Genomic DNA, 27,902 nt, shown 5'->3' with positions numbered 1-27,902 from the left:
TTGAAGACATTTCTAAGATCATATATTCATCATATTAAACAAAACTAAGCATGTCAAATACGGAATAAATTTTATACATATAAAAATATATAAAATTATAAAAAAGTTTTAGAAACATATTAGTTATTATCATCATTGCCATCATAAAAAATTGTCATAAAAAATGCATACTTACTAATATATATATAAATCTTCACGTGACAGTTATATCAGGAGGGGCAAATGCCAGAGAGAACGGATTAATGCTCAACAATACTCACGGCCATTTGCAACCGTGCATTGTGAATATCTCCAGTTCGAGTTCAATGCTAGAGTCCAAAGTGGGTTTTTGTTGCAAAAGAAATCAAGTTCCGGTGCTAATGTCATTTTAAACGCCTGGTTTAAGGTGATATAAGTACTGTCCAATATTTACCCATGGCCAGATTATTTCTTGTTATTTTATTTTATTTTTTATTTTTTTCCCGCTTCAGACCACCGTGTTGGGACTATGACCACCCAACAAACGAAGCCCCAGTTCAAGAGGATCAAACGGCTGAGAGGCAAGTGATTTTGGAAACATCGCTCAATTTATATATATCAAGGAACATTAGAAATAAAAGTTAAAATAATAAAAAAAAAGAAACAGCAATAGAGTGATAATTTTTTGAGAGAGATGACGGAAATCACAAACCGGAGATCGCTGCGGTTCCTTGTCTTCTTCTCCTCGATTTGTCTGCAATTGATTTCAGGTTCGTTTCCCTGGTCAACGTTGTGGAAAAGAAAGTAAGAATAGAAGAAACCCTTGTTTTCTGATTCACACGTTTTCTTGTTTAATTATTTCTTTGAACGATCAGAAAACAAGGTCCACTCTTGAATCGAATATATTTTCTCATTAGTGCTTCAGAGTAGCATACGGATCTCGACATCATCTATAATTCATAAATTTCACATGCTCTTGTTCAATTCTGTTCCCGCGTTCAGGTTATTGTTCTTCTGAATCATGCTCAGCATTTAGTGAAATTTCTAGTAATTGGATCTCGGTTTCTGTTTATTGGGGGTTTTTAAGTAATTCGTAGCTGGTAATTTATGGTGATCAGTCTTTGATTTCTTGATTTCTGGTTTTATTTTTGTTGAAAGCTATACAATTCGATAATTTTGGTTTGTGGGTTTGCTAATATCTGCCATTTTATGCTTCTCTTTGCTAATATCTGCCATTTTATGCTTCTCTTTGAGTGTTCGTATCTGATTTTTGTCCTAAACTGCTGATATTGAGAAAATTGTGTTAAAAGTGGAATTCATTTAATCAATGAACTTTGGTGCGACTTAGGTTTTGATAATACATTAGTATTTGGGGATTTTGCTTCTAATCCTTATATAAGTTATTACGATTTGTATCTACTGATAGAGTCACACCTTGGGAACTCACTAATTTTGAATTTCGTTCTCATTTAATTGCTGAGCTAAGATGTTTACAGCTATGAGATGGGTGGTCATGCAAAAGATCTTATGGAATGCTCAGAAGTGTTTCTATCATTTAAATGCATCGTTTTCCTTTTCATGATCATTGTTTTTATTATCATTAATTATTGTTAAATGAATATTATTGGCATTCTATTTGCATGATCCATAAAAATGATTGCATTACATTATCCTTATTCTATTCCTCATTGTTGGAATGTTCATTAAGCTTAATTTATCTGAAATACAAAAAAAAATTGTCTGTTCCTATAATTAATTGGCATTCTATTTTGTTTGAAAATCTTTGAATGTACTTTTAGGATCCGATCATGTAATACGTATGCCTACTTGCTCCTTAAAATCATGGATTTACCAACAAATGAATTGATGTAGTTCCTCTGAAATACGTGTTTTGAGAGTTAAATTTCATATTTGAACACCTTCAGTATGCTTCTGGAATTTTTCTTTAATTTTCAGTCCTTCAGTTGGTTAGACATTTTCTCATTCTTCTCAGGCTTGGCCAAAGACCCATCAAACTCTGATAATGGGATAAAAACTGAGACCCGTGCTGCTTCCAATCAGGGTACTGGGCTTAGGGTATTTATAATATGCCTTGGCGTGATTGCTCTTGTGGCATTTTCTGTATTTCTATTCAAGCATTGGCAAAAGAAGAAAAGAGAAGAGCAGCATGCCCGCCTTTTAAGGCTTTTCGAAGAGGATGATGAGCTAGAGCTTGAGCTTGGTCTTCGGGATTGAGGCCTGTTCTATTTTGGGTGTAATTTAGCTGAGGTACATTTCTAAAGTCTGATAATATGAAAATCCACATGCTTCCACTGATTTATATCTTTTACATTTGAATTGTGGTATTCTTGATGTAACTTTATAACTTGTCATTTTTTATGCACTATCTAGTCTGCCAAATTATAAGAGAATTTTACGTTTTCGGTATGTTTCACCCAGAGTTTTAAAAGGTGTGCCTTAGGTGGACCTAGGCTCACAATCTATGTTAGCCAAATATGGCAAACTGCTGGATGTGGTATTGGATATGAAGATATCATAGCTCAACTCTCAAGTGTGTCCAGTTTTGTTGGGTTTTCCTTATCTTAACCTAGGTACACTTCAATGGAGGACGGAAGGATAAAGTATTGGAATCAAAGGAGGAGCTAATTGGCAGATATTCAATATCAATAAAGTTTAAGAATGTGGAGGATTGATTCACTTGGGTGTTAACTAATGTATATGGACCAAATAATTATAGAGAGAGGAATGAAATGTGGAAGAACTGTATGCAATTTGGGGTCTGTAGGAGGGTGCATGGTTTTTGGGAGGGGATTTTAATGTGATAAGATTCTCCAATGTAACTTCTAATTCTTGTTAATCAATTACCACCAATATGAAAAGATTTAATGAATTCATAGACTTGTGTGAATTGAAGGAAATTCCTCTCTTTCAAGCTAGTTCACTTGGTCCAACTTTCAAGAAAACCTGTTGTGTTGAAAATTGGATAGGTTTGTCTTCAATAGAGGATGGGAAGATCATTGGGAAGGTTTGATTTCTAGAGCATTGCCTAGAGTCACTTCGGATCACCACCCCATTAGATTAGGTTTAAAATCTTTTTTTGCATGGTCCTACACCCTTTAGATTTGAAAATATGTGGCTGGCATATCCAGATTTTATTTGCAAAGTGGAGGAGTGGTGGAAGGAGGATTTAAGGGGGGTCAGATGGGAGGGAACAAAATTCCACAAAAAAAATTGCAAAGAATGAGATTTAAAATAAATGAGTGAAATAGAGAACATTTTGGAAGAATAGAAGAAAGGAAGTTGACTCTAATTTCTAAGATTGAAGAGTTGGATGAAAGGGAAAGGGAGAGAAACCTTGTTGTGAAAGAAAGGAAACTGAGAGAGAAGTTGAAAAAGGAATTGGAGGAAGTCCTCAATAGGGAGAAAGTCTGTTGGAGACAAAAATCAAGACATAAATGGATCAAGGAAGGGGATGGGAATATAAAATTCTTTCATGTGGTAGCCAATGGTTGGAAGTAAATGGGGAAGTAACCTCTAATCAAGATGAGATAACCACGATCTTTGTGGACCATTTCAAATCCTTTTACAGAAGACCTATGGAAGAAAGATTGAATATAGAAGGGATAGAGTGGCCTTTACTAGAAGAGGGGGAAGCAAGGTGTCTAGAAATGGATTTTGAGGAAGGAGAAATAAAAAGGGCAGTATTTCTACGGTCAGATCTAAAGCACCGGGTCCAGATGCTTTACAATGGCTTTCTATCGGGATTGTTGGGAAGTGGTGAAAGACGAATTATTTGAAGTCTTCAGAGAATTCTCGAAGATACATTGCTATCCCTGGAGTTAATGCAACTTTCCTAGCCTTAATTCCAAAAATGCCTAATGCTAGCCAACCCAAGGATTTCTAACCCATTAATTTGGTGACTAGTATCTACAAAATAATTTCTTAGGTCTTGTTTTTGAGGATTAAAACGGTATTGCCATCCCACATAAGTTAGTTTCAAGGAGATTTTGTGCAAGGGAGATAAATAATTAACCAAATCCTAATATCCAATGAATGTGTAGAGGAAATGAAGAGATCCTGGAAGGAAGGTTTTGTTTGCAAATTGGACCTAGAAAAGGCATATGACTCATGGGTTTGGGGAGAGATAGTGCAATTGGGTGTTTGGTTTTATTCGTTTTTATCACTTTTCTATCCTTGTTAATGGAGTGGTTAAAGATTTCTTCCTAGTTTGTAGAGGATTAAGGCAAGCAGATCCTCTCTCACCCTTCCTTTTTACGTTAGTGGATGTGTTTAGTAGACTCTAGACTCTTCTCTAAGGCTGATAGGGAAAATGAGGTTAGGGGCTGGAGAGTGGGCAGAAACAATGTTCCAATTACTCGCCTCCAATTTGTAGATGATATCATAATATTTTGTGAAGGGGGTGATATTAGAAGGGTGAGGAGATTAAAAGAACTGATCAAGAAGTTTGAAGAGATCTCAAACCTGAAATTCAACTTAGAAAAGAGTTGCTTAGCATGGATTAACATGGGGGACAATGACAAACTTGGTAGCGGGCTGCTTAGAGTGTCCTATCACCCCTTGCCATTGACATATTTAGGTCTTCTTTTGGGAGCCAACCCTAAGGCTATGTTTGGTTTGAAGGAAAATGTAGGGAAAGGAAGGGAAAGATAGGGAAACTCATACAAGGTTTGTAAAGGTTTCCCTACCTTTCCTTACTTTTTCCTTCAAACCAAACACAGCCTAAGGGAAGTAGATTCTAGAACCCAATCGTAGAAAGATGTGAAAAAAGATAGGCTGCTTGGAAGAGGGACTATATTTCGTTGGGAGGTAGGATCACCCTAGTAAGATCAACTTTGAATAACCTACCAATCTATTTCCTCTCTGTTAGAGTCAGCTGTTGAGCGGTAGTATAGTCAATTTACATTGTTTTATATGCAGATGTAGTTATAAGTAGATCATAAGTTAAGTGATGTTCCCACACTAAAGTGAGGGTGCAATAGATTTTGTGCAATGTTTTAGAAAGCTATAAATAGAACTGGCCGACTAGAGAGAGATCTCTCAAGTTCGAACCAGACTTTGTTTTCTCTTCTTCTCCTCTTCTCTTCTCTTTAATATTTCTCTAGTATTTATTTCTATTCATTATTTCAAACCTAAGAATATCACTGGTCTGAACTTTATCATGGTATCAGAGCCAATATAATCTAGTTCAGACCAACCCAGTTTTCTCCTTTTCAGTGCCTATCCTCCTAGGTTTTTACAGGTTTCTCACTAACCGATAGGAGATTCATAGAGAGGCTAAAAAGGAGTGATCGTTTCTTTGTTATGGAGGTTTCCATGCCTCCAATGGGTGGTGTTGTGGCTGTTATGTGTGGTTGGTAGAAAACCCTCTATTCGGTTTGAAGAGGGCTGGTTTCAGTGGTTTAGTTGAATGACAGCACAAGTCTGATTTGTAAGAGGGTTCAAATAGGTAGGTTGCATGAGTGTTATAGGGAGGAATAGATTTCGATGTGTTGCAGAACCTAATACTATGTATGTGAGGTGTATTTTGGTGGTTTATGGTGCTGAAAGTGGAAGACAGCAATGGTGTTGTTGCTGAAAGTGGTGAACAAAAGTGAATGTTGTTTCTGGAACTTGTGGCAGTAAGTACTCTAACAATAATAAGCTGTTGGGGTGTAGTGTTGTGACTCTTTAGTGAAGTGGAGTGACATACTAGTGATAGGTTTTTTTGGCAGCCATGGGAGACGGCAGTGAAGAAAAGTCTGCTGTAATGGTTCCCTCTGATCATTTGAATGTGTAGATGACACCTATCAGACTAAATGGTTGAGAATTATGTGCCTTGGGCTAAATCTGTTGAAGTTTTTCTGAAAGCTAAGAAGAAAGTGAAGCATGTGAAGGAAGATAAACCCTCATATGACTCTTAGGGGTATGATGAGCGGGAGCAAGAGGATGCACAGATTATGATGTGGTTATGGAATAGGCTGGAACCCAAGATCAGTTTGAACTTTATGTTCTTAGATACAGCCAAGGAGGTTTGGGATCATGAAAAGAAGCTTTATTGTAGACAAGACAACACAACTAGGGTTTACCAACTGTATCATGATTATTTTAATCTGCAACAGGGTAATCAAAGTCTTGAGGAATATTATGCTAGTATGAGAAATCTTCGGAATGAGTTGAATGTGTATCACCCCCTTACATCTGACGTCAAGATTCAGCAACAACAGAGAGAGCAGTTGGATGTCACTAGATTCTTAGTAGGGTTAAAGTCTGAATATGAATCGGTGAGAGCACAAATACTGGGAGGGTCTGCTCTTCCCTCTCTTGAAGAGGTGTTTTCCCGTCTCCGGAGGATCTCAATTGGACCTATGGAGAATTCCATTATATCAGATATGTCTATGTTTGCAGTCACAAGAGGGGGAGGCCGTGGAGGTAGAGGAGCCTGAGAGGTTCAGCCTAGTCGTGGTGGTGGTGGTGGTGGTGAACCCATGTAAGCCCATGATGGTGGTGGACCCATGGGAAAATCATGCAATGACTACTGGTGGTGGTTTGTGATAAGAAATCCAACAAACTGATCGGATACCCCCTACATCTATGGATGCCTTTGGAAAGGACATGATGAGTGTCCCACATGATGAGACAGATGAGTATGAGCGGTTTATTCAGGCTACATCTCAACAGAACACGGCTACCCTTGCACATTCAGGTATGGCTTGTCTGGCATCTAAACCTTCCCATTGGATTATCGATTCTGGAGCCTCTGATCATATGATTGGGACTCTAGGTGTGTTTTCTTCCCTTTCTCAATCCTCCACATCACACTCTGTTACTCTTGCTAATGGTTCCACATATTCCATATGTGGTGTTGGTAATGTTGACAAAGATTCATTATCCCTATCCTCAGTTTTGCATGTTCCCAAGTTTCCCTTTAACTTTATGTCTGTTAGTAAATTGACCAAGTCTCTTAATTGTTCTATCACATTTTATCCTTCATTTTGTATTTTTCAAGATCCTAAGACGGGGATGAAGGTTGGTGGAGGGCATGAAGTTGGTGAACTGCATTAACTTGATGGAGGTGGTTCGACAACAGCCCTTCAGAGATCTCTTTCTCTTCAATGGCATTACAGACTTAGTCATCTGTTCCTCAAAGCACTTAAGTTACTTGTTCCGTCATTGAGTTGTCTTTCTACATTGGATTGTAAGTCATGTCAGTTCGAGAAACACCATCATGTTCCCTTTAGTCCTAGGGTGGATAGTCGTGTGTCGAGTCTTTTTTCTTTAGTCCATTCAGACATCTGGGGTCCAAATATAGTGTCATATAATAGTTACAAGTACTTTGTAATTTTTGTTGATGATTATTTAAGGATGACATGGCTTTACCTTATGAAAGAAAGGAGTTAATTGTTTAACATTTTTCAAAAATTTTATGCTGAGGTTCATAATCAATTTGGTGTACGCATTAAGATTTTCCGTTCTGATAATGGCCGAGGATACATTTATACACCATTTCAGGAATATTCGGAACAACATGGCATTCTCCATCAAACCTTGTGTACCTACACCCCTCAACAAAATGGGGTGGATGAAAGAAAGAACCGCCACCTTTTGGAAATTGCCCGGCCTCTTTTGCACCATATGAATGTCCCCAAACACTTTTGGAGTGATGTGCTTACATCTTGTTTCCTTATTAATCGCATGCCCATGTCTATCCTTAAAGGTCATTCTCCGTTTTTTGTTTTGTTTCCTGCTTTGTCTCCTTTCTCTCTTTCCCCTAGGGTTTTTAGGTGTGTGTTTTGTCCATAATCTCCTTTCTTTCTTGGCTATTCCAGGATGTAATCATACAAGAAAAAAGGAAGAAGAGAGAGGAGAGAGGAGAGGAGAGGAGAAGAAGTAGAGAAAAGATGTGAGAGTCGAAAGAATCAAAGATGGCGGTGCCCAACTTATCTTTTATTTAAATGTGCCATAACAAATATAAAAAGAGAAATTGCAAATAGGCCCTTGGCGGCACACCCTAAAACATAAAGAAAAGAACATGCTGACAACAATCTAAGCTGACAATATTGTAACAACATGAATAAAGAAAAAAACAGTTTAAATCTAACAACACTCCCCCTCAATTTGGGTTGAATATATCTATCATACCCAACTTGTCACACAACTCATTGTGTCGTAGGTGTGGAAGTCCTTTTGTGAGAACATCAGCAAGTTGCTCCTTGGATTTGACATAAGGGGTGCAAATTTCTCCCTTTTCCAGCTTTTCTCTTATGAAATGCCTGTCCACCTCAATGTGCTTGGCCCTATCATGTAGGATTGGATTACTAACAATGTTAATGGCTGCCTTATTGTCATTGTAGAGGGACATAGGATTGTTGACAGCAACCCCAAGTTCTCTTAAAAGGTTCTTCATCCACCCCATGTGCCTACTCTGCTTTAGCACTTGACATTGCCACTACACTTTCCTTCTTACTTTTCCATGTCACTAGATTTCATCCTACAAAGGTATAATACCCACTTGTGGATTTTCTATCATCCACAACACCTACCTAGTCAACATCTATGTAGACTTCCACCTTCAGATGATTATCTTTTAGGGGAATGAATGAATTGGCTTAGGACCCCAACTAAGTAAGCAATGTCAAGGCGAGTCATAGACAAATAAAGCAACCTTCCCACTCGTCTTTGAAATTGTTTCACATCTTTTAGTGATTCACCATCACAATTTCCCAGTTTATGGTCAACATCCATAGGGGTGTCAATTGGTTTTGCACCTAACTTTCCTATACCCTATAACAGATCTAGGATATACTTCCTCTGAGAGATGAAGATGCCCCTTTTTGTGCGGGCAACCTCAATTCCAAGAAAGGACTTTAGGGGGCCCAGGTCTTTCACTTCAAATTAAGAGGTTAGGAATTCCTTCAACTTTTGTATTTTTGTGCTCCAGTTTCCTGTAATGATGATATCATCTACGTACACTATCAACACAGCCACTTTTTCTTGACATCTTTTCACAAAGAGAGTGTGATCAGACTGACATTGCTTGAACCCTACTTGTTGAACCGCCATATGAAATTTACTGAACCATGTTCAAGGAGATTGTTTTAGACCCTAGAGAGACTTTCTTAGTTTGCACACCTTACTTTCACTTCCTTTGGCATAGAAACCAGGGGGTTGAACCATGTACACCTCCTCCTCTAGATCACCATTTAAAAAGGCATTCTTTATATCCAATTGGTGCAAATCCTAGTCAAGGTTTGCAGCCAATGATAGAAGAACCCGTATTGAATTCATCTTGGCTACTAGGGCCAATGTTTTAAAACGTGGAGGCATGACTTGAGGCGTTCCACTACCTAGAGGTGTGAGGCGTAGTTCAGAACGCAAGAGGCGTAAGCCTCCTTAAGAGGAGGGGGGTTAGGAGGAAGATGAAGAGGAAGGGGGGATCTCATTTTTTCTTTATTTTTAATAAAATAATTTTATATTAAGAAGGGGCAAGGGGCAAACCACTTTCTTTCCCCTTATCTTTTCTTTTCTTCCCTTTCCTTTCCTTTTCTCTCTTTTTTTTTCTTCTTTCTTTTTCTTTCCCTTCCCTTTTCCTTTCCTTTCCTTTTTTTTCTTTTTTCTTTTTTTTTTTTTAGATTAGATGTGCATGAGGCGTACGCCTCTAGCACGCCTCATGAAAAAGACGCAGGAGGCGTACACTTCTTGCACCTGAGGCATATACCTCATAGGTGTCAGTGCCTCTGGCATACACTTCAGGGCATTTTGAGAGCGCCTCACCTGGAGGTGCACCTCCAGGCATATGCCTCTCACGCTTTTTAAAACACTGACTAGGGCAAATGTCTTATCATAGTCAACACCATAAACTTGGGTGTACCCTTCAGCTACCAGCCTTGCTTTGTTCCTTTCAATTGTCTCGTCTGCCTTGTGTTTCACTACAAACACCCCACTGGGTCTTTCCCTGTTGGAAGATCCACCAACTCCCATGTTTGATTCTTGTGGAGGGCATTGATCTCCTCTATAGCATCTGTCCATTCAAGGTATTTTAAATCTTTTGTCACGTTTTTGGGTATAGGAGTACTATCAACTATAGATAGGAAGGCACGGTGAGAGGGGGAAATGTGGTCATATGACACATACTAGGTAATGGGGTGTTTGTTAGTGCATGACCTAACCCCTCTTCTATGAGCAATAGGAATGTCAAGGTCATCCACAACTGAAACGGGGGCTATAAGATCAATAGGTGTTGGACTTACCTCCTGGGAATCAGACAGTGTTGGTTGCTCAGTGTTTGGTGGCTCCACATCTTTGTCACCTTGCTGATCTCTACAACGTTGACGTTGGAAGACACAAAAAGGAGCGAGATCCGGAATAGAAGGAAGGGAGACTTGACGAACCTGGGCTTGCTTCTCCTCTTCCACATTACTCTCCCCCTGAGGAGAGGTAGGGAAAAACGGTTCAGACTCAAAAAAGGAGACATCCATGGAGAGAAAGAACTTATGGCCAACGGGATCAAAGCATCAGTAACCCTTTTGCGAGGAGGGATACCCCAGAAAGACACATGGAATAGACCGAGGATCCAACTAACCATAGGACAGGGACAAGTCATGGACAAAAGCATGGCAACCAAACACCCTCATGGGAATGAAAAAAAGAGGAGACTGAGGAAACAATAACTGATGAGGGACCTTGTAGTTTAACACTCTAGAGGGCATGTGGTTTATGACATAAGCAACAACAAGTATAACATCAACCCAAAATCTATAGAGAACACTAATGTGGACCCCACAGTGTTCGTATGGCAACAATATTTCTGTTAGATGCGACAGTGTTAGTTGGTAGTTATTTCAGCTTTATTATTAGTTATTTCTTATTCTATTTGCCATGTAAGCAATAAGGGCAATTCAGCCATTTTACAGTTAGCCAATAGTTATATGAATACCAAGGGTGGGTCGGCAGAAATCATAACCTTCCCTCTCTCATGTACCTTTTCTCTTCCTCTCTTCTCTTCTTCTTCTATTCAATTTTTCATCAATTTTTTTTTTAATTCAAGACTGATTGTAGTCTAGATCGACTACTTGGTATCAGAGACAACCTAGGAACTCTTATGCTAGTCTGATTAGGCCGACTGCATGAGAACCTCCTAGGTTTGGAAGTTTTCAACAAGGAGGATCGACTGATTCTTGGATCAAAAGAAGCTTCAGATCCTCAAGATTGGGGTTTTGCATCAACTAGAAGGTGGCAGTAAGAGATTTTTTAATAAAGTAAACTTTTTTCTTGTGATTCACTTTAGAAAAGATCATCTTGGTTTAGTCTGCGAGGTGCGGCTGGAAAATCTGTGTTTTCTCTAGGGTTTTGAGAGAAAACCCTAAAATTCAGAACTGTTATTTGTTTCAGATCAGAATTTGAACTAGTTTCATTCAGAATTTTGTTTTCTGTGTTCTTTGGAAGACCTAGGCCAACTGTTATCAATTGTTTGGGTGTTGTTTCTTCTATTACAGTAATTAAAAAAGGGTTTTTTTATTAATTCTTGATCAAGAATGGAGTTCAAGAATCAAGGGGAAGGTGTTTTGGGGACTAGAAATTCTGGTAACATGTCTGAGAATACCTTTCAGATGACAACAGTTAAGTTTGATGGATCAAACTACCTAGAATGGGTTCAATCGGCCATGATGGCCATTGGGGGCAGGGGAAAACTGAGCTATTTGTTGGGAGATGTGAAAGAACCAACTAAGGAGGACTAAACCTATACCAAATGAGTTCAGGAGAACTATTTGGTTATGACACGGCTGTGCAACTCTATGCAGCCACATATAATATCAGCCGGAATTATTTGTGGGTGAAAACAGTTAAGGAAATCTGGGATGTCATGAAAGAGACCTACTCCCAACCCCTTAATGTTGTTAGGGCTTATGAACTGAAATGTGAGGTTAACAACCTTAAGCAAGGTGAGAAACTAGTCTTAGTTTACTTCTCTACACTGAAATCTTTGTGGCATGAAATTGACTATCTAGAAACACTTGAGTGGGAAAGCCAGAAGGATGCACAGACTCATAGAAAGCAGGTTGAGACTAATAGGGTTTTTGAGTTCCTAGCTGGTCTGAATACTGAGTATGATATTGTGAGATAACAACTACTGACAAGAGACAGTGTGACCCTATCACAAGCCTACTCCTTAGTGCATAGTGAAGAGACTAGGAGAAAGGTTATGATGCAACATCAGCCCTTTCCACCAGCCTTGGCAGCAATCAAACCTAAGTCTGGGGGTGATACGGAGAGGGATATAAAGAAGGAAGACAAGCAGGATCTAGTATGTGAACATTGCAAGAAACCCAAGCATACTAAAGACACCTGTTAGAAGTTGCACCCTCATTTAGTCCCAACAAAACTCAGGAACAAAAGGAGTAATGCTAATATGGTTGTTAATATTGATTGTGCTTCCTCATCGGGCACAAAAGGCACACCTCTAGACACCCTAGCTGCTGTTCGAGCTGCCCTGACTCGGTTGGAAAAGGAAGTTGGCAATTCAGCTCAATCATCTCAGTTGCCATCAGCTCCCACATTAGCTTTTGCTCATTCAGGTACTCGGGCCTCAGCTTATCATGTTTCAGCTCCAGGTAGCACTGAACATTGTTGGGTAATAGACTTAGGTGCATCTGACTATATGATTGGCTTGATGTCACTGTTCACTACCTATCACTTATCTTTTGGCAGAGATAAAGTGTCCATTGTCAATGGTTCCCTTGTTCCCATTTCTAGCAAGAGAGACATCAAGTTGTCTAATGCCATCTCCTTATCTTCAGTTCTGCATGTTCCTAAGCTTAATACTAATTTGCTTTCAGTCAGTAGCACTACAAAACATCAAAATCACTCAATAACCTTTTTCCCTGTTCGATGTGTTTTTCAGTAGTGTATCTCATTAATCGAGTTCCTTCACGGGTTCTTGACATGAAGCCTCTATTTACCCTCCTATACTCTGATAAAGACTTGTTTGCTGTTCCCCTTAAAACCTTTGGTTGTACTTGCTTTGTTCATATTCTTGGACCTCATCGTTCCAAATTTGATCCTAAGGCCTCCAAATGTATTTTTCTCGGTTATGCACAAACTCAAAAGGGAGAGTAGTATCCTATTATCCTAGGGTTTCTCCTTAGGGGGAGAGTAGTAAGTGTGGGGTTAACTCATCAAAAGTTCCTTTACCTGTTCCACTAAGTGACGAGGGATATAATGGGGAGGGGTGTCAGAGGTGTCGGGATTTGAGAGTCTATCACAGGCGATGGAGGCAGGTTGATTTCGGTCATCAGCAGTTCAGGCTAGCCCCAATTCCTTTTGCGGATCCAGATCCGAGTACTATAATTCCTTTATCAGATCCAGGTTCCATTAAGATACCTTCCACTGTTGAGCCCTTACCTCCTTTGGATGACCTTGACCTCCCCATTGCATTCCGTAAAGGCAAACATCGTTGCACCACATCCATAGCCCACTGCATTTCCCAGTTCTTGTCCCATGATCACATCTATTGCTGATGTTCCTATCCCCAAAGCAGTGCAGGAGGCCTTGTTAGTTGTTGATTGGAAAGACGCAATGAAGGTTGAAATAGATGCTCTTCTGAGGAATAATACTTGGGAGTTAGTTGACCAGCCTAAAGGGAAGAAACTGGTTGGATGTAGATGGGTATTTACTATGAAACATAATGTTGATGGTTCCATTGAAAGATATAAGGCTCGGTTAGTTGCAAAGGGATTTACTCAAACTTATGGTATAGACTGCTTGGAGACTTTTGCTTCAGTAGCAAAGATGACCACTATTAGAGTTTTATTGTCTCTTGCAGCCAGTTACTCTTGGCCCTTGTTCTAGATGGATGTTAAAAATGCCTTTCTCAATGGAGATTTGTAGGAAGAAGTCTACATGCAGTTGTCTCTTGGATTTTATGATGCAGAAATAGGAAAGAAGGTTTGCCGGTTGAAGAAAGCCTTGTATGGACTCAAACAGTCCCCCAGAGCTTGGTTTGATAGATTCAGACAAGCCCTTGAAAGGTTCGGCTATGTACAGACCCAACCAAACCATGCATTGTTTATTAAGAGAGTGGACTCTTCCTTGACCTTTCTTGCTATATATGTGGATGATATTGTAGTGACAGGGAATGATAATGGTGAGATCAAGTCTCAAACAAATCCATCAAGAATTTGAGGTGAAAGATCTGGGAGAGCTACGATACTTCTTGGGTATTAAGGTAGCTAGATCTAAACATGGGATTTTTGTTTCTCAAAAAAAGTATGTTCTAGATTTATTGGAAGAAATTGGAAAATTAGGTGTTAATCCTGCAGATACACCTATTGAACAGAATCACAAGATTAGTACTGAGGGTGGAGAGCCATTTGAAAATAAAACTATGTTCCAACGGTTAGTTGGAAAACTCCATTATCTTTGTCTCACACGACCAGACATCAGTTATGCGGTTAGCGTTGTCAATCAGTTGAGAGGATATTAGCATATTTGAAGAGGGGCTTGGGTAGAGGTATACTATTCAAGAATAATAATCACATGAAGATAGAGGTTTATACAGATGCTGATTGGGCTGGGAGTGTTGATGATAGAAGGTCTACCTCCGGATATTGTGTTTTTGTAGGAGGTAACCTGGTCTCCTGGAGGAATAAGAAGCAAGGTGTTGTTTCTCGTTTTAGTGCAGAAGCTGAATATAGGTCCATGGCTAATGGTGTGACTGAAATCCTATGGTTGAAATCATTATTTGAGGAGTTAGGTATTGCTTATGAGAAGCTCTTAATGTTGTATTGTGATAATCAAGCTGCTACTAATATAACTCATAATTTAGTACATCATGACAGAACTAAGCATATTGAAGTAGACCGACATTTTGTCAAAAGAAAGGGTTTCATCTCAAGAAGTGTGTCTTCTGTATATCACCTCCAGCATGCAGCTTGTAGATCTTCTCACCAAGGTTGTTCCAAGGAAGAAGTTAGAGGCAGATCTATGCAAGTTGGGAATGGCAAATATCTATTCCCAACTTGAGGGGGAGTGTAGAGAACACTGATGTGGTCCCCACAGTGTTCGTATGGCAACAATATTTCTGTTAGATATGACAGTGTTAGTTGGTAGTTATTTCAGTTTGTTATTTAAGCTTTATTATTAGTTATTTCTTATTCTATTTGCCATGTAAGCAATAAGGGCAATTCAGCCCTTTTACAGTTAGCCAATAGTTATATAAATACTAAGAGTGGGGTCGGCAGAAATCATAACCTTCCCTCTCTCTTTTCTGAAACTCTCTTCATGTACCTCTTCTCTTCTTCTCTTCTCTTCTTCTTCTATTCATTTTTTCATCCTTTTTTCTTTTTAATTCAAGATTGATTGTAGTCTACATCGACTACTAAATCGTTTGGGAACATTCATATGTAACATCATCCCTCGGGCTACCTCAAGGAGGTGTCTGTTCTTTCTTTCTACAACACCGTTTTGTTGTGGTGGTCTTGCACATGAGCTTCTATGAGTCGATCCATGGGAAGCAAAGAACTCATTTAGCTCACCATGGAAATATTCCTTCGCATTATCGGATTGAAAAATCTGAACTTCCACATGGAACTGTGTAGACACCATCCTTTGGAAATCTGTTACGATCTTTGGGACTTCGTCTTTGCTACGCATGGGAAAAACCCATGTATCATAGGAGAAATCATCAATTAATGTGATAAAGTACTTATACCACCCTCCGACGTTATGGTAGTAGGCCCTCACATATCATAATACACAATATGGAAAGGGAAACTCGGTCTTTTATTACTTGAAGAAAATATTGTTCTACATTGCTTACTCTGACACGTTTGACAATGAAAATCTGACACTGAACATGACTTAAATAAAAACGGAAACAAAGACTTTATTATTTCAAAAGACACATGACCTAATTGATTATGCCACAAAACAATTTGACCATTATTTGACTGACTATAAGACTCTGAAGATGACACCAAGAAACCAGCCTTGTTGCTAAGCTTCCTCTACCAATCTTCCTCCTAGAAGTTAGGTCCTGAAAATTACATGAATCAGGAAAAAAGGTTATATACTACAATTTAATGAATTTGTGATACTACTAATAGAAAGAAGGTTGATAGGAAGCTAAGGGACATGTAAAACATTATTCAGGTTAAGTCCTTGAGGAAGGTATATTGATCATTGAACTATAATGGAAGAAAAAGATCCATATGCAAGTCTCACCTTATCCCTTCCTGACAAAAGTTTATAAGAACTTAATAGGTTTGGCTTACCGGTCATGTGATTAGAAGCCCCTATGTCAATGATCCAAGGGGAATCAGTGGCTGTGGAGACATGGAAGGCAGAAACTGCATTACTTGATGTAGACGCAAATGAAGTAGAAGGGTTACTAGTGGCTGATCTGTCCATCTGGCGCAAGGCCCTACCATATGATTCCAAGGGACTACAGAAGGAGTTCATAATGTCTTCCTTGGGGTCAGAACCAATGAAGTGTTCTCAAGTAGTATCAGTTGGCATCCCAACAGACTGAGTTTCTTGGATTACCACATTTGCTGCATTGTGTGTTGTATTAGGCTTCTTCTGGCTCTATACCTTACCCTGTTCTTGGTTCTTTACAGCCCATTTGGTCTCCCATTGGAGCTCCAAACATGTGTTACGTGTATGTCTTGAATGATGGCAGTGGGTGCAAAACACTTATCCTTATCATCGGCTTTCCTGGAATCATTTTTCTTTCTCATATTATTTCCACCCATTGCAACTAATGCTACTTGTTGCTCCCCCTCAATTGTAACCATCACACTCCGCCTACTTTCCTTAGACTGAACAACGGCATACACCTCTTGAATTGAAGGCAACTCCTTACTTCCTAAAATCTGAACTCTTAAGGGGTTCATATATGGGGTTTAGTCCCAACAAGAAGGTGAAAACCCGCTGTTGTGAAACCATCTTCTTATAGGCTCTAGCATCATCCTCATGTTTCCATTCTATAGCCTGAGAGTGGTCCAATTCCTTCCAAATTGAGGTAAGAGCTGAATAATAGGCTGATAAGTTGTAGTTTCCCTATTTACAAGTTGAAGATTCAGTTTGTAACTGGTAAATCTTAGTAAAGTGCCTTTGCTCATAATAGGTGATTTTGGTCCGTTCCCATATCTCATTTGCAGTATCTACCCACATAAAATTTTTTTTCACATCAAATTCCATGGCTGCAAGAAGCCAAAACATCACCATACTATTTTCTTGGTCCCATCGATCGTGTTCAACAGTCCCACTCTTGGGTTCTTTCACCCTTCCATTTATGTAACCGACTTTTCCCCTTACTGTTACATAAAGTTTTACACCTTTGGCCCACTCCAGGTAGTTCAAACCATTTAAAGGAGTAATCGGCATAGGAAATATCATGCTTTCAGTCCCAATACCTGTTGTACCATGGGTTGATGTAACCCCAGATGATGCAGAATCATCATTCGCCACTTTCAAAGGCAGGTCTGCAAGTCAAAACAAAAACTACAAGTGCACAAGACTAGTCCTCACGCCAGTACTATTTCTAATAATCACAATTTAGCCACAAAACTCCACACACTACTTCTAAAAGCATGTACATACTATTGAAGGGTTTCTTGTAGTACATAAACAGTCCAAAAAAAAAAAACAATCCAAGAAGTATACTGCTGTAAACTCCACACTTCACACACCAATTCTAAACACAGCACATACCTGGATAAAGGGGATCACACACCCTTGTACAGCACCTGCACTAATTCTAAACATGTACACACTACGTTCTTATTTTTTTCTAGGTCAAATGCCTCTGTTCTTCCTCCACCTCCACCTCCGGTTCCCGTGGAGGACCCTATTCCTCTTGTTCCAGTTGTGACCAAGTCTTTGTCTCCAGTGCCACTTTCTGTTGAACGACCACCAATTTGACTAGTGTATATGCATCGTCATGTACCAGCTCCTCTACCTTCGTCACAGTCAACAAATCCACCAGCCTTAACCCCTATTTCTAACCTTGATCTGCCTATCGCTTTGCGGAAAGGTAAACACAGTTGCACTCTTCATCCCATTTCTAATTATGTCTCCATATCTCGCCTTTTTGCTTCCCATCGCCAGTTTGTTTCCCTATTGTCCTCTATTTTTGTTCCCACGGATGTCTAGGAAGCACTTGCTTCTCCACGGTGGCACCAAGCAATGGAGAAAGAACTCTTGGCCTTGGCTCATAATCATACGTGGGAACTTACCACTCTTCCACTTGGTAAGCATGTTGTTGGGTGTACACTATTACGTTTTTACCTGATGGCAGTGTTGAGCAGTTGAAAGCCCGGTTGGTTGCTAAAGGTTATTCACAGATGTAGTGTAGATTATACAAACACCTTCTCCTTAGTTGCCAAGATTGGCTCTGTTTGTGTTTTGATCTCCCTTGTTTCTATGCATGATTGGCCTTTGTTTCAGCTTGACATCAAGAATGCATTTTTACATGGAAACCTCCTTGAGGAAGTATATATGGAGCAACCACCAGGGTTTGTTGCTTAGGGGGAGGATGGTAAGGTGTGTAGACTGAAGAAGGCTATGTATGGGCTTAATTAGTCTCCTCGTGCATGGTTTGGCAAATTTAGTGAGGTGGTTAAGAAATTTGGCATGAAATAGTGTCAAGTTGACCATTTTGTATTCAGTTATGAGTCTAGTGCTGGAAAGATTTTATTAGTGGTACATGTAGATGACATTGTTGTCACTGGCAGCGACAGGTTAGGAATTGATAGGTTAAAGACCTTCTTGCATGATCACTTCCAGACAAAGGACCTTGGAAAATTAAGGTACTTCTTAGGGATAGAGGTAGTAGGATCTAAACATGGTATTAATTTGTGTCAAAGGAAATATGTTCTTGATCTGCTAGAGGAGACGGGGCTATTAGGTGCCAAACTATCAAGACTGCTGGAACAGACCAACAGAAGGCAGTTAATCAGTTTTACAAGAGGAGGCCACATCAGCACAACTAACCATCCACTTGTAACAACTGTAACAGTCAAGATTGTAAAACTATAAGTAGTAGAGCAGAAAAGGAATAAGGGAATGAATCTTTCACCATTAAACTCTCTCTCTCTCTCTCTCTCTCTCTCTCTCTCTCCTTCCAAGAATTCAGGAGATTGGCCCCTCGAAGAGCCCTGAGTTAGGCAGGTTCTTAACAATTTGGTATCAGAGCCAGCATGACCAACACAAGAAACACATCAGTAGACACCTGAGTGGATCAGATGGAGGTCGAGATCCATCGAATGTCTTCAGATCTCAAAGAAATGAAGGAAGGCTTCACTGCTCTCCTCCTTCGACTGGAGCAAGGGCAACGAACATTGACAGAGGAAGCCAAGAAGAGCGCAACAATGAAAACAGCTGCAGAACAGGGGCGGCAACAAGAATAGCCAAAATCGACTTCCCCATCTTCTCAGGCAGTGACCCAACTCCCTGGATTCTCAGAGTTGAAAGGTATTTCGATTACCATGAAATACCGGGGCAAGATAGGGTAGCTTTGGCTTCTGCGCATCTTGAAGGGGAAGCTATCCTCTGGTTTCAATGGTACCGAAGGGGGCACCCTCGTCAAACCTGGGCAGACTTCACGAACACCATGACTGTCCGTTTTGGGTCATCTGGGTTCGAAGATCTTGATGAAAATTTGGCAAAGTTGTGGCAGGTGGGATCAGTAAAGGAATACCAGATGGAATTCGAAAGGTTGGCCGTGAGAGTCCAAGGGTGGACGGAGAAGGCGTTGGTGGGAAGTTTCGTCGGTGGCCTAAAAGAAGAACTGTGACTGGAAGTGAAAGCGATGCAGCCCACTTCGGTCATCAATGCGGCAACACTAGCAAGATTGTATGAGGACAAGTTCAGTCGAGCAAGAAAGGTGCAGCGACCATGGGGTCTAGAAGCAAGAAGGGAGCAAGAAAGGACGACAACACCAGACAAGGAGGAAGGAGTACTGGGCCTAGGCCCACTGGTTCCTTTCAAACGGCTGACCTGGGCAGAGATGCAAGCCTGCAGAGACAAAAGTCTCTGTTCCAACTGCGAAGAGAAATTTGAGTCGGGCCATCGTTGAAGAAAACAGCAAGCGTTTCTCCTCCAAACAGATACCGAAGAGGAAGATAACATCACCGGTTGCGGAGAATCTAACCCAGGGTGGGAAATACAATCCAATGGCATGCCTGAAATATCCTTACAAGCCCTTACGGGACTTGCGTCCTCTCAAACAATGAGAGTTGCAGGGCTGATTCTAGGATGCCAAGTGTCAATCCTCATAGACAGTGGCAGCTCCCTTAACTTCATAACTCAAGTCTTGGTGGATAAAATGGGACTTCCGGTTCAACCAACAACGGCCTTTACGGTTCATGTGGCCAACGATAACGGCCTATCTTGCAATAGCATTTGCATGGGCCTACTACTAAAGATTCAGGGTCATCAGTTTGCGGTGGACCTATATCCTCTCCATCTCAGTGGAGCAGACGTGGTGCTAGGCATTCAATAGTTAAGACAACTAGGACCTGTGGTCTATGACTGGGCTCATCTCACCATGGACTTCACATCAAGAAACTCTACGTCCATCTACAAGGGAAAACATGCAAGGGCCCAAGGCCCATCAATCTTGCAACACTGACAAAGCAAAGAGGAGATCCAGATCAGCCCATATTCATGCACATGGGCTCAAATTTTCCTACTTAGACCTGCAATCAAATTTTCTCACATTAGACCTTGAGGGCAAGGTCGCTCTAAAGGAAGGGGGGATTGTCAAGACTGCTGGAACTGACCAATAGAAGGCAGTTAATCAGTTTTACAAGAGGAACAGAAGGCAGTTAATCAGTTTTACAAGAGGAGGCCACATCAGCACAACTAACCATCCACTTGTAACAACTGTAACAATCAAGATTGTAAAACTATTAGTACAGCAGAAAAGGAATAAGGGAACGACTCTTTCAGCATTAAACTCTCTCTCTCTCTCTCTCCTTCCAAGAATTCAGGAGGTTGGCCCCTCGAAGAGCCCTGAGTTAAGCAGGTTCCTAACACAAACCAGCTAAAACACCAATGGAACTGATTGTCGAGTAGTGATGTGGGTGAGGAGTTTGAAGATCTTGGAAGGTATAGAAGGTTAGTAGGTAAGTTGAACTACCTAACCATCACTTGGCCTGACATTTCGTTTGCAGTTAGTGTAGTGAGTCAGTTTATGCAAAATCCTCAAATCCCACATTGGGATGTAGTGCTAAGGATTGTACAGTACTTGAAGGGGGCTCCAGGTCATGGTTTGTTATCTAAGAGTGGAGAGAGCCTTGAAATAGAAGGATACATTGATGTTGACTGGGCTGGTTCCATATCTGACAGAAGGTCCACTACAGGGTATTGCATGTTTCTTGGGGGCAATTTGGTGACATGGAAGAATAAGAAGGAAACTATGGTAACAAGAAGTAGTGTAGAAGCTGAATGTAGAGCCATGACTCACACAACATGTGAACTAGTATGGCTAAAGCATCCCTTAGAGGAAATGGGGTACTCGATTAACACACCTATGAAGCATATAGAAGTTGATTGTCACTTTGTAAGAGAGAAGGTGCTTAGTGGAGTGATAAGCACAACATATGCGAATACAGACAGGAAATCAATGGGTTGAGTCGGGGAAGAGTGGATTACATATGTAACAAGCTTGGACTATATGACATATACTTACCAGCATGAGGGGGAGTGTTAAAGTCGGCTATTGAGGGGTAGTATAGTCAATTTACATTGTTTTATATGCTGATGTAGTTATAAGTAGATCGTAAGTTAAGTGATGTGTCCCACACTTAATTGAGGGCACAATAGACTTCATGCAATGTTTTAGAAAGCTATAAATAGAACTGACCAACTAGAGAGAGATCTCTCAAGTTCAAACGAGACTTTGTTTTCTCTTCTTCTCCTCTTCTCTTCTCTTCTTTCTTCTAACCTTTCTCTAGTATTTATTTCTATTCATTATTTCGAACCTAAGAATATCACTGGTCTGAACTTTGTCACTCTTTGTGTTTAGGATTCAACCAAGGGAAGCGGGGAAATTAGAAAAAATTATGTAGGGTTTTCTTTGGAAGGCGGGAGAGTCTGAAAAAGACCATTTGATTAAGTGGGAGATTGTGTGTAAAAGTAAGAAAGAAGGTTTAGGAATTGGGAATGTGAGAAAGAAGAATATGGCTCTATTAGGGAAGCTGTTATGGAGATGATCATTAGAGAGGGAAAGCTTGTGGCATGAAGTGGTGGATACTCTTCATGGGAGGTTGGAGAGTGATTGGGATGCTGGTGTATCACATCAGACTATGGCAGCACCTTGGAAACCAATCCATAGCGTCCCTTTCTCATTTCCTCAATTTTTTTAACCCCTCCTATTTTACCTTTGGGTCGTAATTGGGATTTTGGGTTTTGAAGGGGATTGAGGGATGAAGAAGTCACTTGTTTGTTAGAGCTATTGTTGCTTGAGTTTGCTTAGAGCCCCCTGAACTGGATAGAAGGGTTTGGTGCCCAAATTCTAAGGGCCTCTTTTTTTTAATGCTCTTTGCCAGTCCCTAATTCCTCTTTCCTTTCCTGCTAAGGAAGTTTTGGTGTCAACTGATTCCTCCTAAAATTAAGGCTTTTTGTTGGAAGTGGCTTATGGGAAAGTTAACACTCTAGATTACTTGTGAAAGAAGAGGCCTTTTTTTGTGTATTTCCCCGAATTGGTGCACTCTATGTAAATCTGATGGTGAATCTTGTTACCACTTACTAATCTCCTATTCCTTTGCTACAGATATTTGGGACTGGTTTTTCTCTTTGTTTGGATGTAGGTGAACATGCCAATGGAGATTAAGATGCTATTTAATCTATCTACCTTTGTCTGGTCAAAGAGAAGGGGAAGAATAATGTAGAGATGCACTAGAGCAATAGTGATTCGGACATTATGGGAGGAAAGAAATGCTAGAATTTTCCAAGAGAAACAGAGAAGCAAAGAAGAAATTATGGACTGTGTATTGACTACAATTATACATGGCTATTAACTTTGGATTTGTTTAGACAATTCTCCTTTGATGATATTTGGAGGAATTGGTTGTTAGTGGCTTCTAGCTCAGTACAAAAGGTTAAAAGCAAGGTTGATATGGGCACCTCCCAATGAAGGTTTCTTGAAATTAAATTTTGATGGGAGTAGTCAAGGCAATCCAAGTCTTTCTGGAATTGGAGGAGTCACAAGAGATAGGGAAGGGATCTAGTAGCACTTTTTTCAGGACCAGTAGGGAATCAAGACTCTTCAAGGGCTGAACTGTTTGCAGTCTTAGAAGGTGTTCAGATTGCAAAAGAGATGAACTTGGAAAATCTGGTGATTGAAGGGGACTCCAAGGTGGTGGTTGGCTAGCTAAAAGACCTGGATCCAGTGATGTGGTGCTATCGAGACGAAATGAAGAAGTTCAGATGGTTAACACAGCAGATGAGTTTGATGATACAATGGGTGGGGAGGGAGGCAAATGCTCTAGCTAATTCATTAGCTAAGCAAAGGGTAACTAGGGATCGGTTGTATTGGGCTCAATTGTAATTCTGGTGTTGTTTTTTCTTTATGAGTGAGGTTACACCTCATGCCTCCACTAGGGAAGCTTGTAACAGTTGATTATCTTTACTGTTGTAATGAATCCTTAATGAATTTTTAATTATAAAAAAAAAAGATCAAGCACATTATTTCACTAAAAAATAAAAATGCCAGCTTTGGAGCTCCACCTTGATACCAAGGAAGTACTTGAGGTTTCCTAAATCCTTGATTTCAAACCACTTGACTAGGAACTTCTTCACTTGCTGAACTTCTTCATTGTAGTTTTGTGTAATCACAATGTCATCAACATACACCAACAATATAGTAGTTGAGTTGGTAGTTTTCTTCACATAAAGTGGTCAGCTTGGCTTCTTACAAAACTCACTTCTGATGACACCATTAATCTTTTCCAACCAAGCTCTTGGAGACTGCTTTAATCAATATATGGCCTTTTTAAGTTTGCATACTTTATTCTGATCATCTAATATCATGATTCCAAGTGGCATTGACATATGAACTTCTTCCTTCAGCATTCCATGTAACAGAAGGCATTTATTTACATCCATTGGGTGTAAGGGCCTTGACATATTTGTAGTCAATGAGAGAACCAACTATGATGAAATTCATTTTATCCACTGGAGGAAACAACTCCTAATAGTCAACTCCACAAGTTTGACTGAATTCCATTGCCACCAACCTAATTTGTATCTGTTAACCATGCCATTAGGTCTATGTTTTATAATAAACACCCACTTTACGTTGGTTTGCTCAAGGTTTCTTGGATGTTCTTAGGAAGCTGAATTTGAGACAAGGAAGAAGTAAATGAGCACAAGAAAAGAAGACATTGAATCATAGAACACAAATTTAGCAATAGGATAAAGAGCAGAAGAGCATCTCTCTTTTTTCTTTTCAAAAGGTAAAGTAGAAATTTTATTAGAGAAAGCCAAACAGTACAACAGAAGAGGCTAGGCTGCAGCTAGACAAGCCCCCCACAAAGATATAGCTATAATGTGGGCCGTGTCGAGCCAGCATGACCTACATTGGCAGGTTGTTTACACTATAGTGGGCCGTATTGTGCTGGCATGATTTGCAAGGAGAGGAGCCAGTAGGCTTGTGTTGGGTCAGCCCACTTTTTGTTTTTTTGTTAAGTAAAAATGAAAGAAAATTAAAAAATAATAATAATAATAATGAAAAATTAGCAAAAAATTAACAAGATAGACAACAAATTGAAAAAATCTAAATTTTTTTTTTTTTCATTTTAAATTCAATGTGTACAATTTTTCATATATGAAATTGGAAAAAAATCTTTGGTTTGGTTGTATAATTCTCTTGTCAAGAAGGTCTTGCACCTTTTGATAGTAAGGATACCTATCTGGTCGTACAGTAGTAGGGGCTGAACCTGGCACTAAGGGATGTGATGGTTGTGTTCCCTCTTGGGAAGCAAACCCATGGGTTCTTGGAAAATATGACTGTACTCATGGAGTATCTGGCCCAAATTATTCAATCTACGAATTACCTGCTGTTCAGTAGTGGACAATGCTAGGCCTGTATGTAAGGTGCCAACCAGCTTGTTGATAAGGTCTCCTACTGGTTGTAGCGAAGACTTGGGATCGAATCCTGCCTGCACCTGGGTTGAGGGATGGGCTACCCCCCCGTTGTGTAGCCCTTCAAAATATATCGAAAAAAAAAAAAAAAACAAAGCTAGGCCTTTATGGGAAGAGCCCATTTGCATCAGCATCAGTTAGCCTTGCTTATGGACCGAGGCCAAGCTAAAATGCTGTGTCAATTGGTGTGATGCCAGTCAGATGTATTGAGATGACATCAATGACAAAATCCATGGGAAGTTTGCTGCAATTACACCCCACTGGGCCTAGTTGGCTGATTGGCTAAACCGCTAGAATGCCCAAAACAACATTTGTTCCACTGAACTCCAGTGGTTACAAGTCTATAACAAAATAATTCTTTTGCATTTGAAGAGCCATGTCTTTACAAGCACCGGTGCACAGATCGGTTACCATCAGCTACATTAATGGTGAAGGATTGAGTGTCTTTCTCAAGCAATCCAGATATTTGACAAGCTCAAGGACCACAAAGTTCAAGGTGCGGCCACTGTCAATAAGCACCAATACCATGTGGTCCTTAAGTAGGCCCATAACTCAGGTAGCCTTTGGGTGTGGGCCTGCATTAGTCCTTCAGTGGAATTTTCCCTGTCCAATTCTCTCAGGTCCCGACCCATATTCACCTTTAGGTCCATTGGTCTGTAGTAGCAAGGCCTGCTGGGTTTTACACCTGTGGCTGGGCCCAAATTTCTCCTCATAGTTATAACAAAGGACCTTTTCCCTTCGGGCCTACATCTTGTCCCAAGTGAGTCTTTTAAATGGAATGGACTGGTTAGGTGATCCAGGGGGTTGGCCCAATATGCTCCTTGTTCTGTTGGCAGGGGTGGGCTTAAGTAATGGGCCAAGGGGGCTTTAGAATGGAATGAGCCTGTCTCAAGCAATTTAATTTCTCCTCTTGAAGACAGGCTAGCCTAACTGTAGCCGTGATAGAAGTTGGTTGCAGGGCCTTTACATCCAGGCGGATATCTTCTTTGAGACCTTTGATGAAACATCCAATTAGGGCCTTCTTTGGCCAGCCATGTGCTCTCGTGGAAAGGCATTCGAAAGACAATTTAATATTCACAGACTAGCCTTGTTTGCCTGAGTTTAGCTAAATCTTCTTTGTAATCTTTTAAACCAGATACTCCAAAATCACACGCAAAGTGCTTTGGTGAAATCGGACCAGGTAACTTGAGGGTGGGAGCATCAGAATCACTGGTACCATATCTCTGCTTCCCCTTCTAGATATACGGATGCAACCTGAAATCGCTGGTGGCTTGGTATTTCTTTGAGCTCAAATTATTGCTCAGCCTTGAAGATCCAAGGAAGGGGATCCCCCCCGAGTATGATAGAAACTATAGCTTGGCTGACTTCCAGGGAGTATAGATCAAGCTTGCCGATCACTTCCTTGCTAGATCCTTCTAATTCTTTGTCCTGGGCTCTGCCAGCAGACAGATTCTCATAAGAAGAAGCCACCACCAATAAAGTTTCTCTGATCTCTGTAACCTCTCCTGCCATTTTGTGCAGATCTTGCTTGATCTGATCAACTCAATCCTCCATCACTGCAGCAGATCTTGTGGTTGGATGTGGACATTGAACATCCCTACATTTTGCTTACATAGAGCCTGAACACAAGAAAGAGGATCCACGTGAGTTAGTGACATGGATGTGACATTGAACATGTACATGCTTAAAGTTTGCACGGGAACAAGCCATATTGTTGGGCTCCTTCCTGGACTCCTGTGTGTTGGTGTTAGGTCTTGAAGCATCTTCAGGCCTGGGCTGATGCTTAACAGATTGTTTGGGCTGTCTTTGGTTGGAGAGCTTGGTTTATGGTCTGCTTTTTTCTTGTATGGTTTTTGGTTCAGCAGTGCAGTTGGCAGTACGTTTATTTTTCTTCCTCTCTTGGGGGATGATTTCTAGTCACCTTTTTTTTTTTTTTTTTTTGCTTTTCGGAAGTTTAGTTGAACCCTCTATGTGAATTGGAGGATATTGAGCCAGTAATCATCATATTACCATGTCAAACTGACATTTGAAACCCTCGTCCATGAAGCTGACGTGGTGTGTTGTGGTTGGTCCAATATTACAGGCAGAACCTTATGAAGTATAAACCGGGATATATATATATATAATGTGGTTGGTACTTCATTTTTAATATTTGACACTTTCTAAAAAATAGAAGTAATCCTAATTCGCAATTCGATTTGATTTTTATGACATTAATCCAAAGTAACATAACAGTAGTAATATCGCATTTCATTTGCATAGTTACATTTGATATTGTCCTGCCTGGGATGCATGGAGTTGTCTTTGTTTAGATTTCCGGCGTTTCTTCTGGGTATACTTTTTCTGCTCTAGTTATAAACTTTAATTGCCTTGTATTTCTCAATCTTAAAATGCTTTTTCCTTTCTTTAATTGCTGCAAGAGCTTTATTGTTTCCTTTCCTTTTAGACATATTTTCACTAAAGGACATGATTTACTTTCCTTTTTTTGTTCTTTTGTCTTTCATGCAGGTTTATTGGCCATTGGTTGTTTGGATGCTAGTACAAATGATGTTTAGAGTTTGGAGATTTACGATTCTTAAAAGGTCCTACGATAAGGATAGGTGTTCCTCTTTTAAATTTTGTAGCCTTTTGTAATGATAAATGCTAGAAATGAAAACATTTCAAGGAATGGAATTGGAACTTTGCTAAACAAAGGGTCACCTTGTACAAAACGTTTTGGAGGATCAACTCCCTTGTAGCTTAAATTGCTTTGTTTGCATAAAACCTGTGTAATTGATAAATCATCCAAGTTGATTGTT

At 40.1% G+C, this 27,902-nt stretch overlaps 1 protein-coding gene across 1 annotated transcript; it reads left to right on the top strand.

Moving 5' to 3' along the window:
* Nucleotides 1–560: 560 nt before the first annotated feature.
* LOC148852691 (uncharacterized) lies at nucleotides 561–27,867 on the top strand. Its single transcript, XM_088945572.1, has 3 exons — nucleotides 561–728; nucleotides 1,952–2,226; nucleotides 27,613–27,867. The coding sequence occupies exons 1-2, from the start codon at nucleotides 653–655 to the stop codon at nucleotides 2,191–2,193; spliced, it is 318 nt and encodes a 105-aa protein (XP_088801698.1). The 5' UTR covers nucleotides 561–652; the 3' UTR covers nucleotides 2,194–2,226; nucleotides 27,613–27,867.
* Nucleotides 27,868–27,902: the final 35 nt, after the last annotated feature.

Source organism: Nelumbo lutea, chromosome 5, assembly GCF_056320005.1.
Source record: "Nelumbo lutea isolate HS-2025 chromosome 5, American lotus-T2T, whole genome shotgun sequence".
NCBI classification, from domain to species: Eukaryota; Viridiplantae; Streptophyta; class Magnoliopsida; order Proteales; family Nelumbonaceae; genus Nelumbo; species Nelumbo lutea.
Note: the sequence above shows the minus strand (reverse complement) of the source record. Positions and strands in the feature narration are given on the sequence as shown.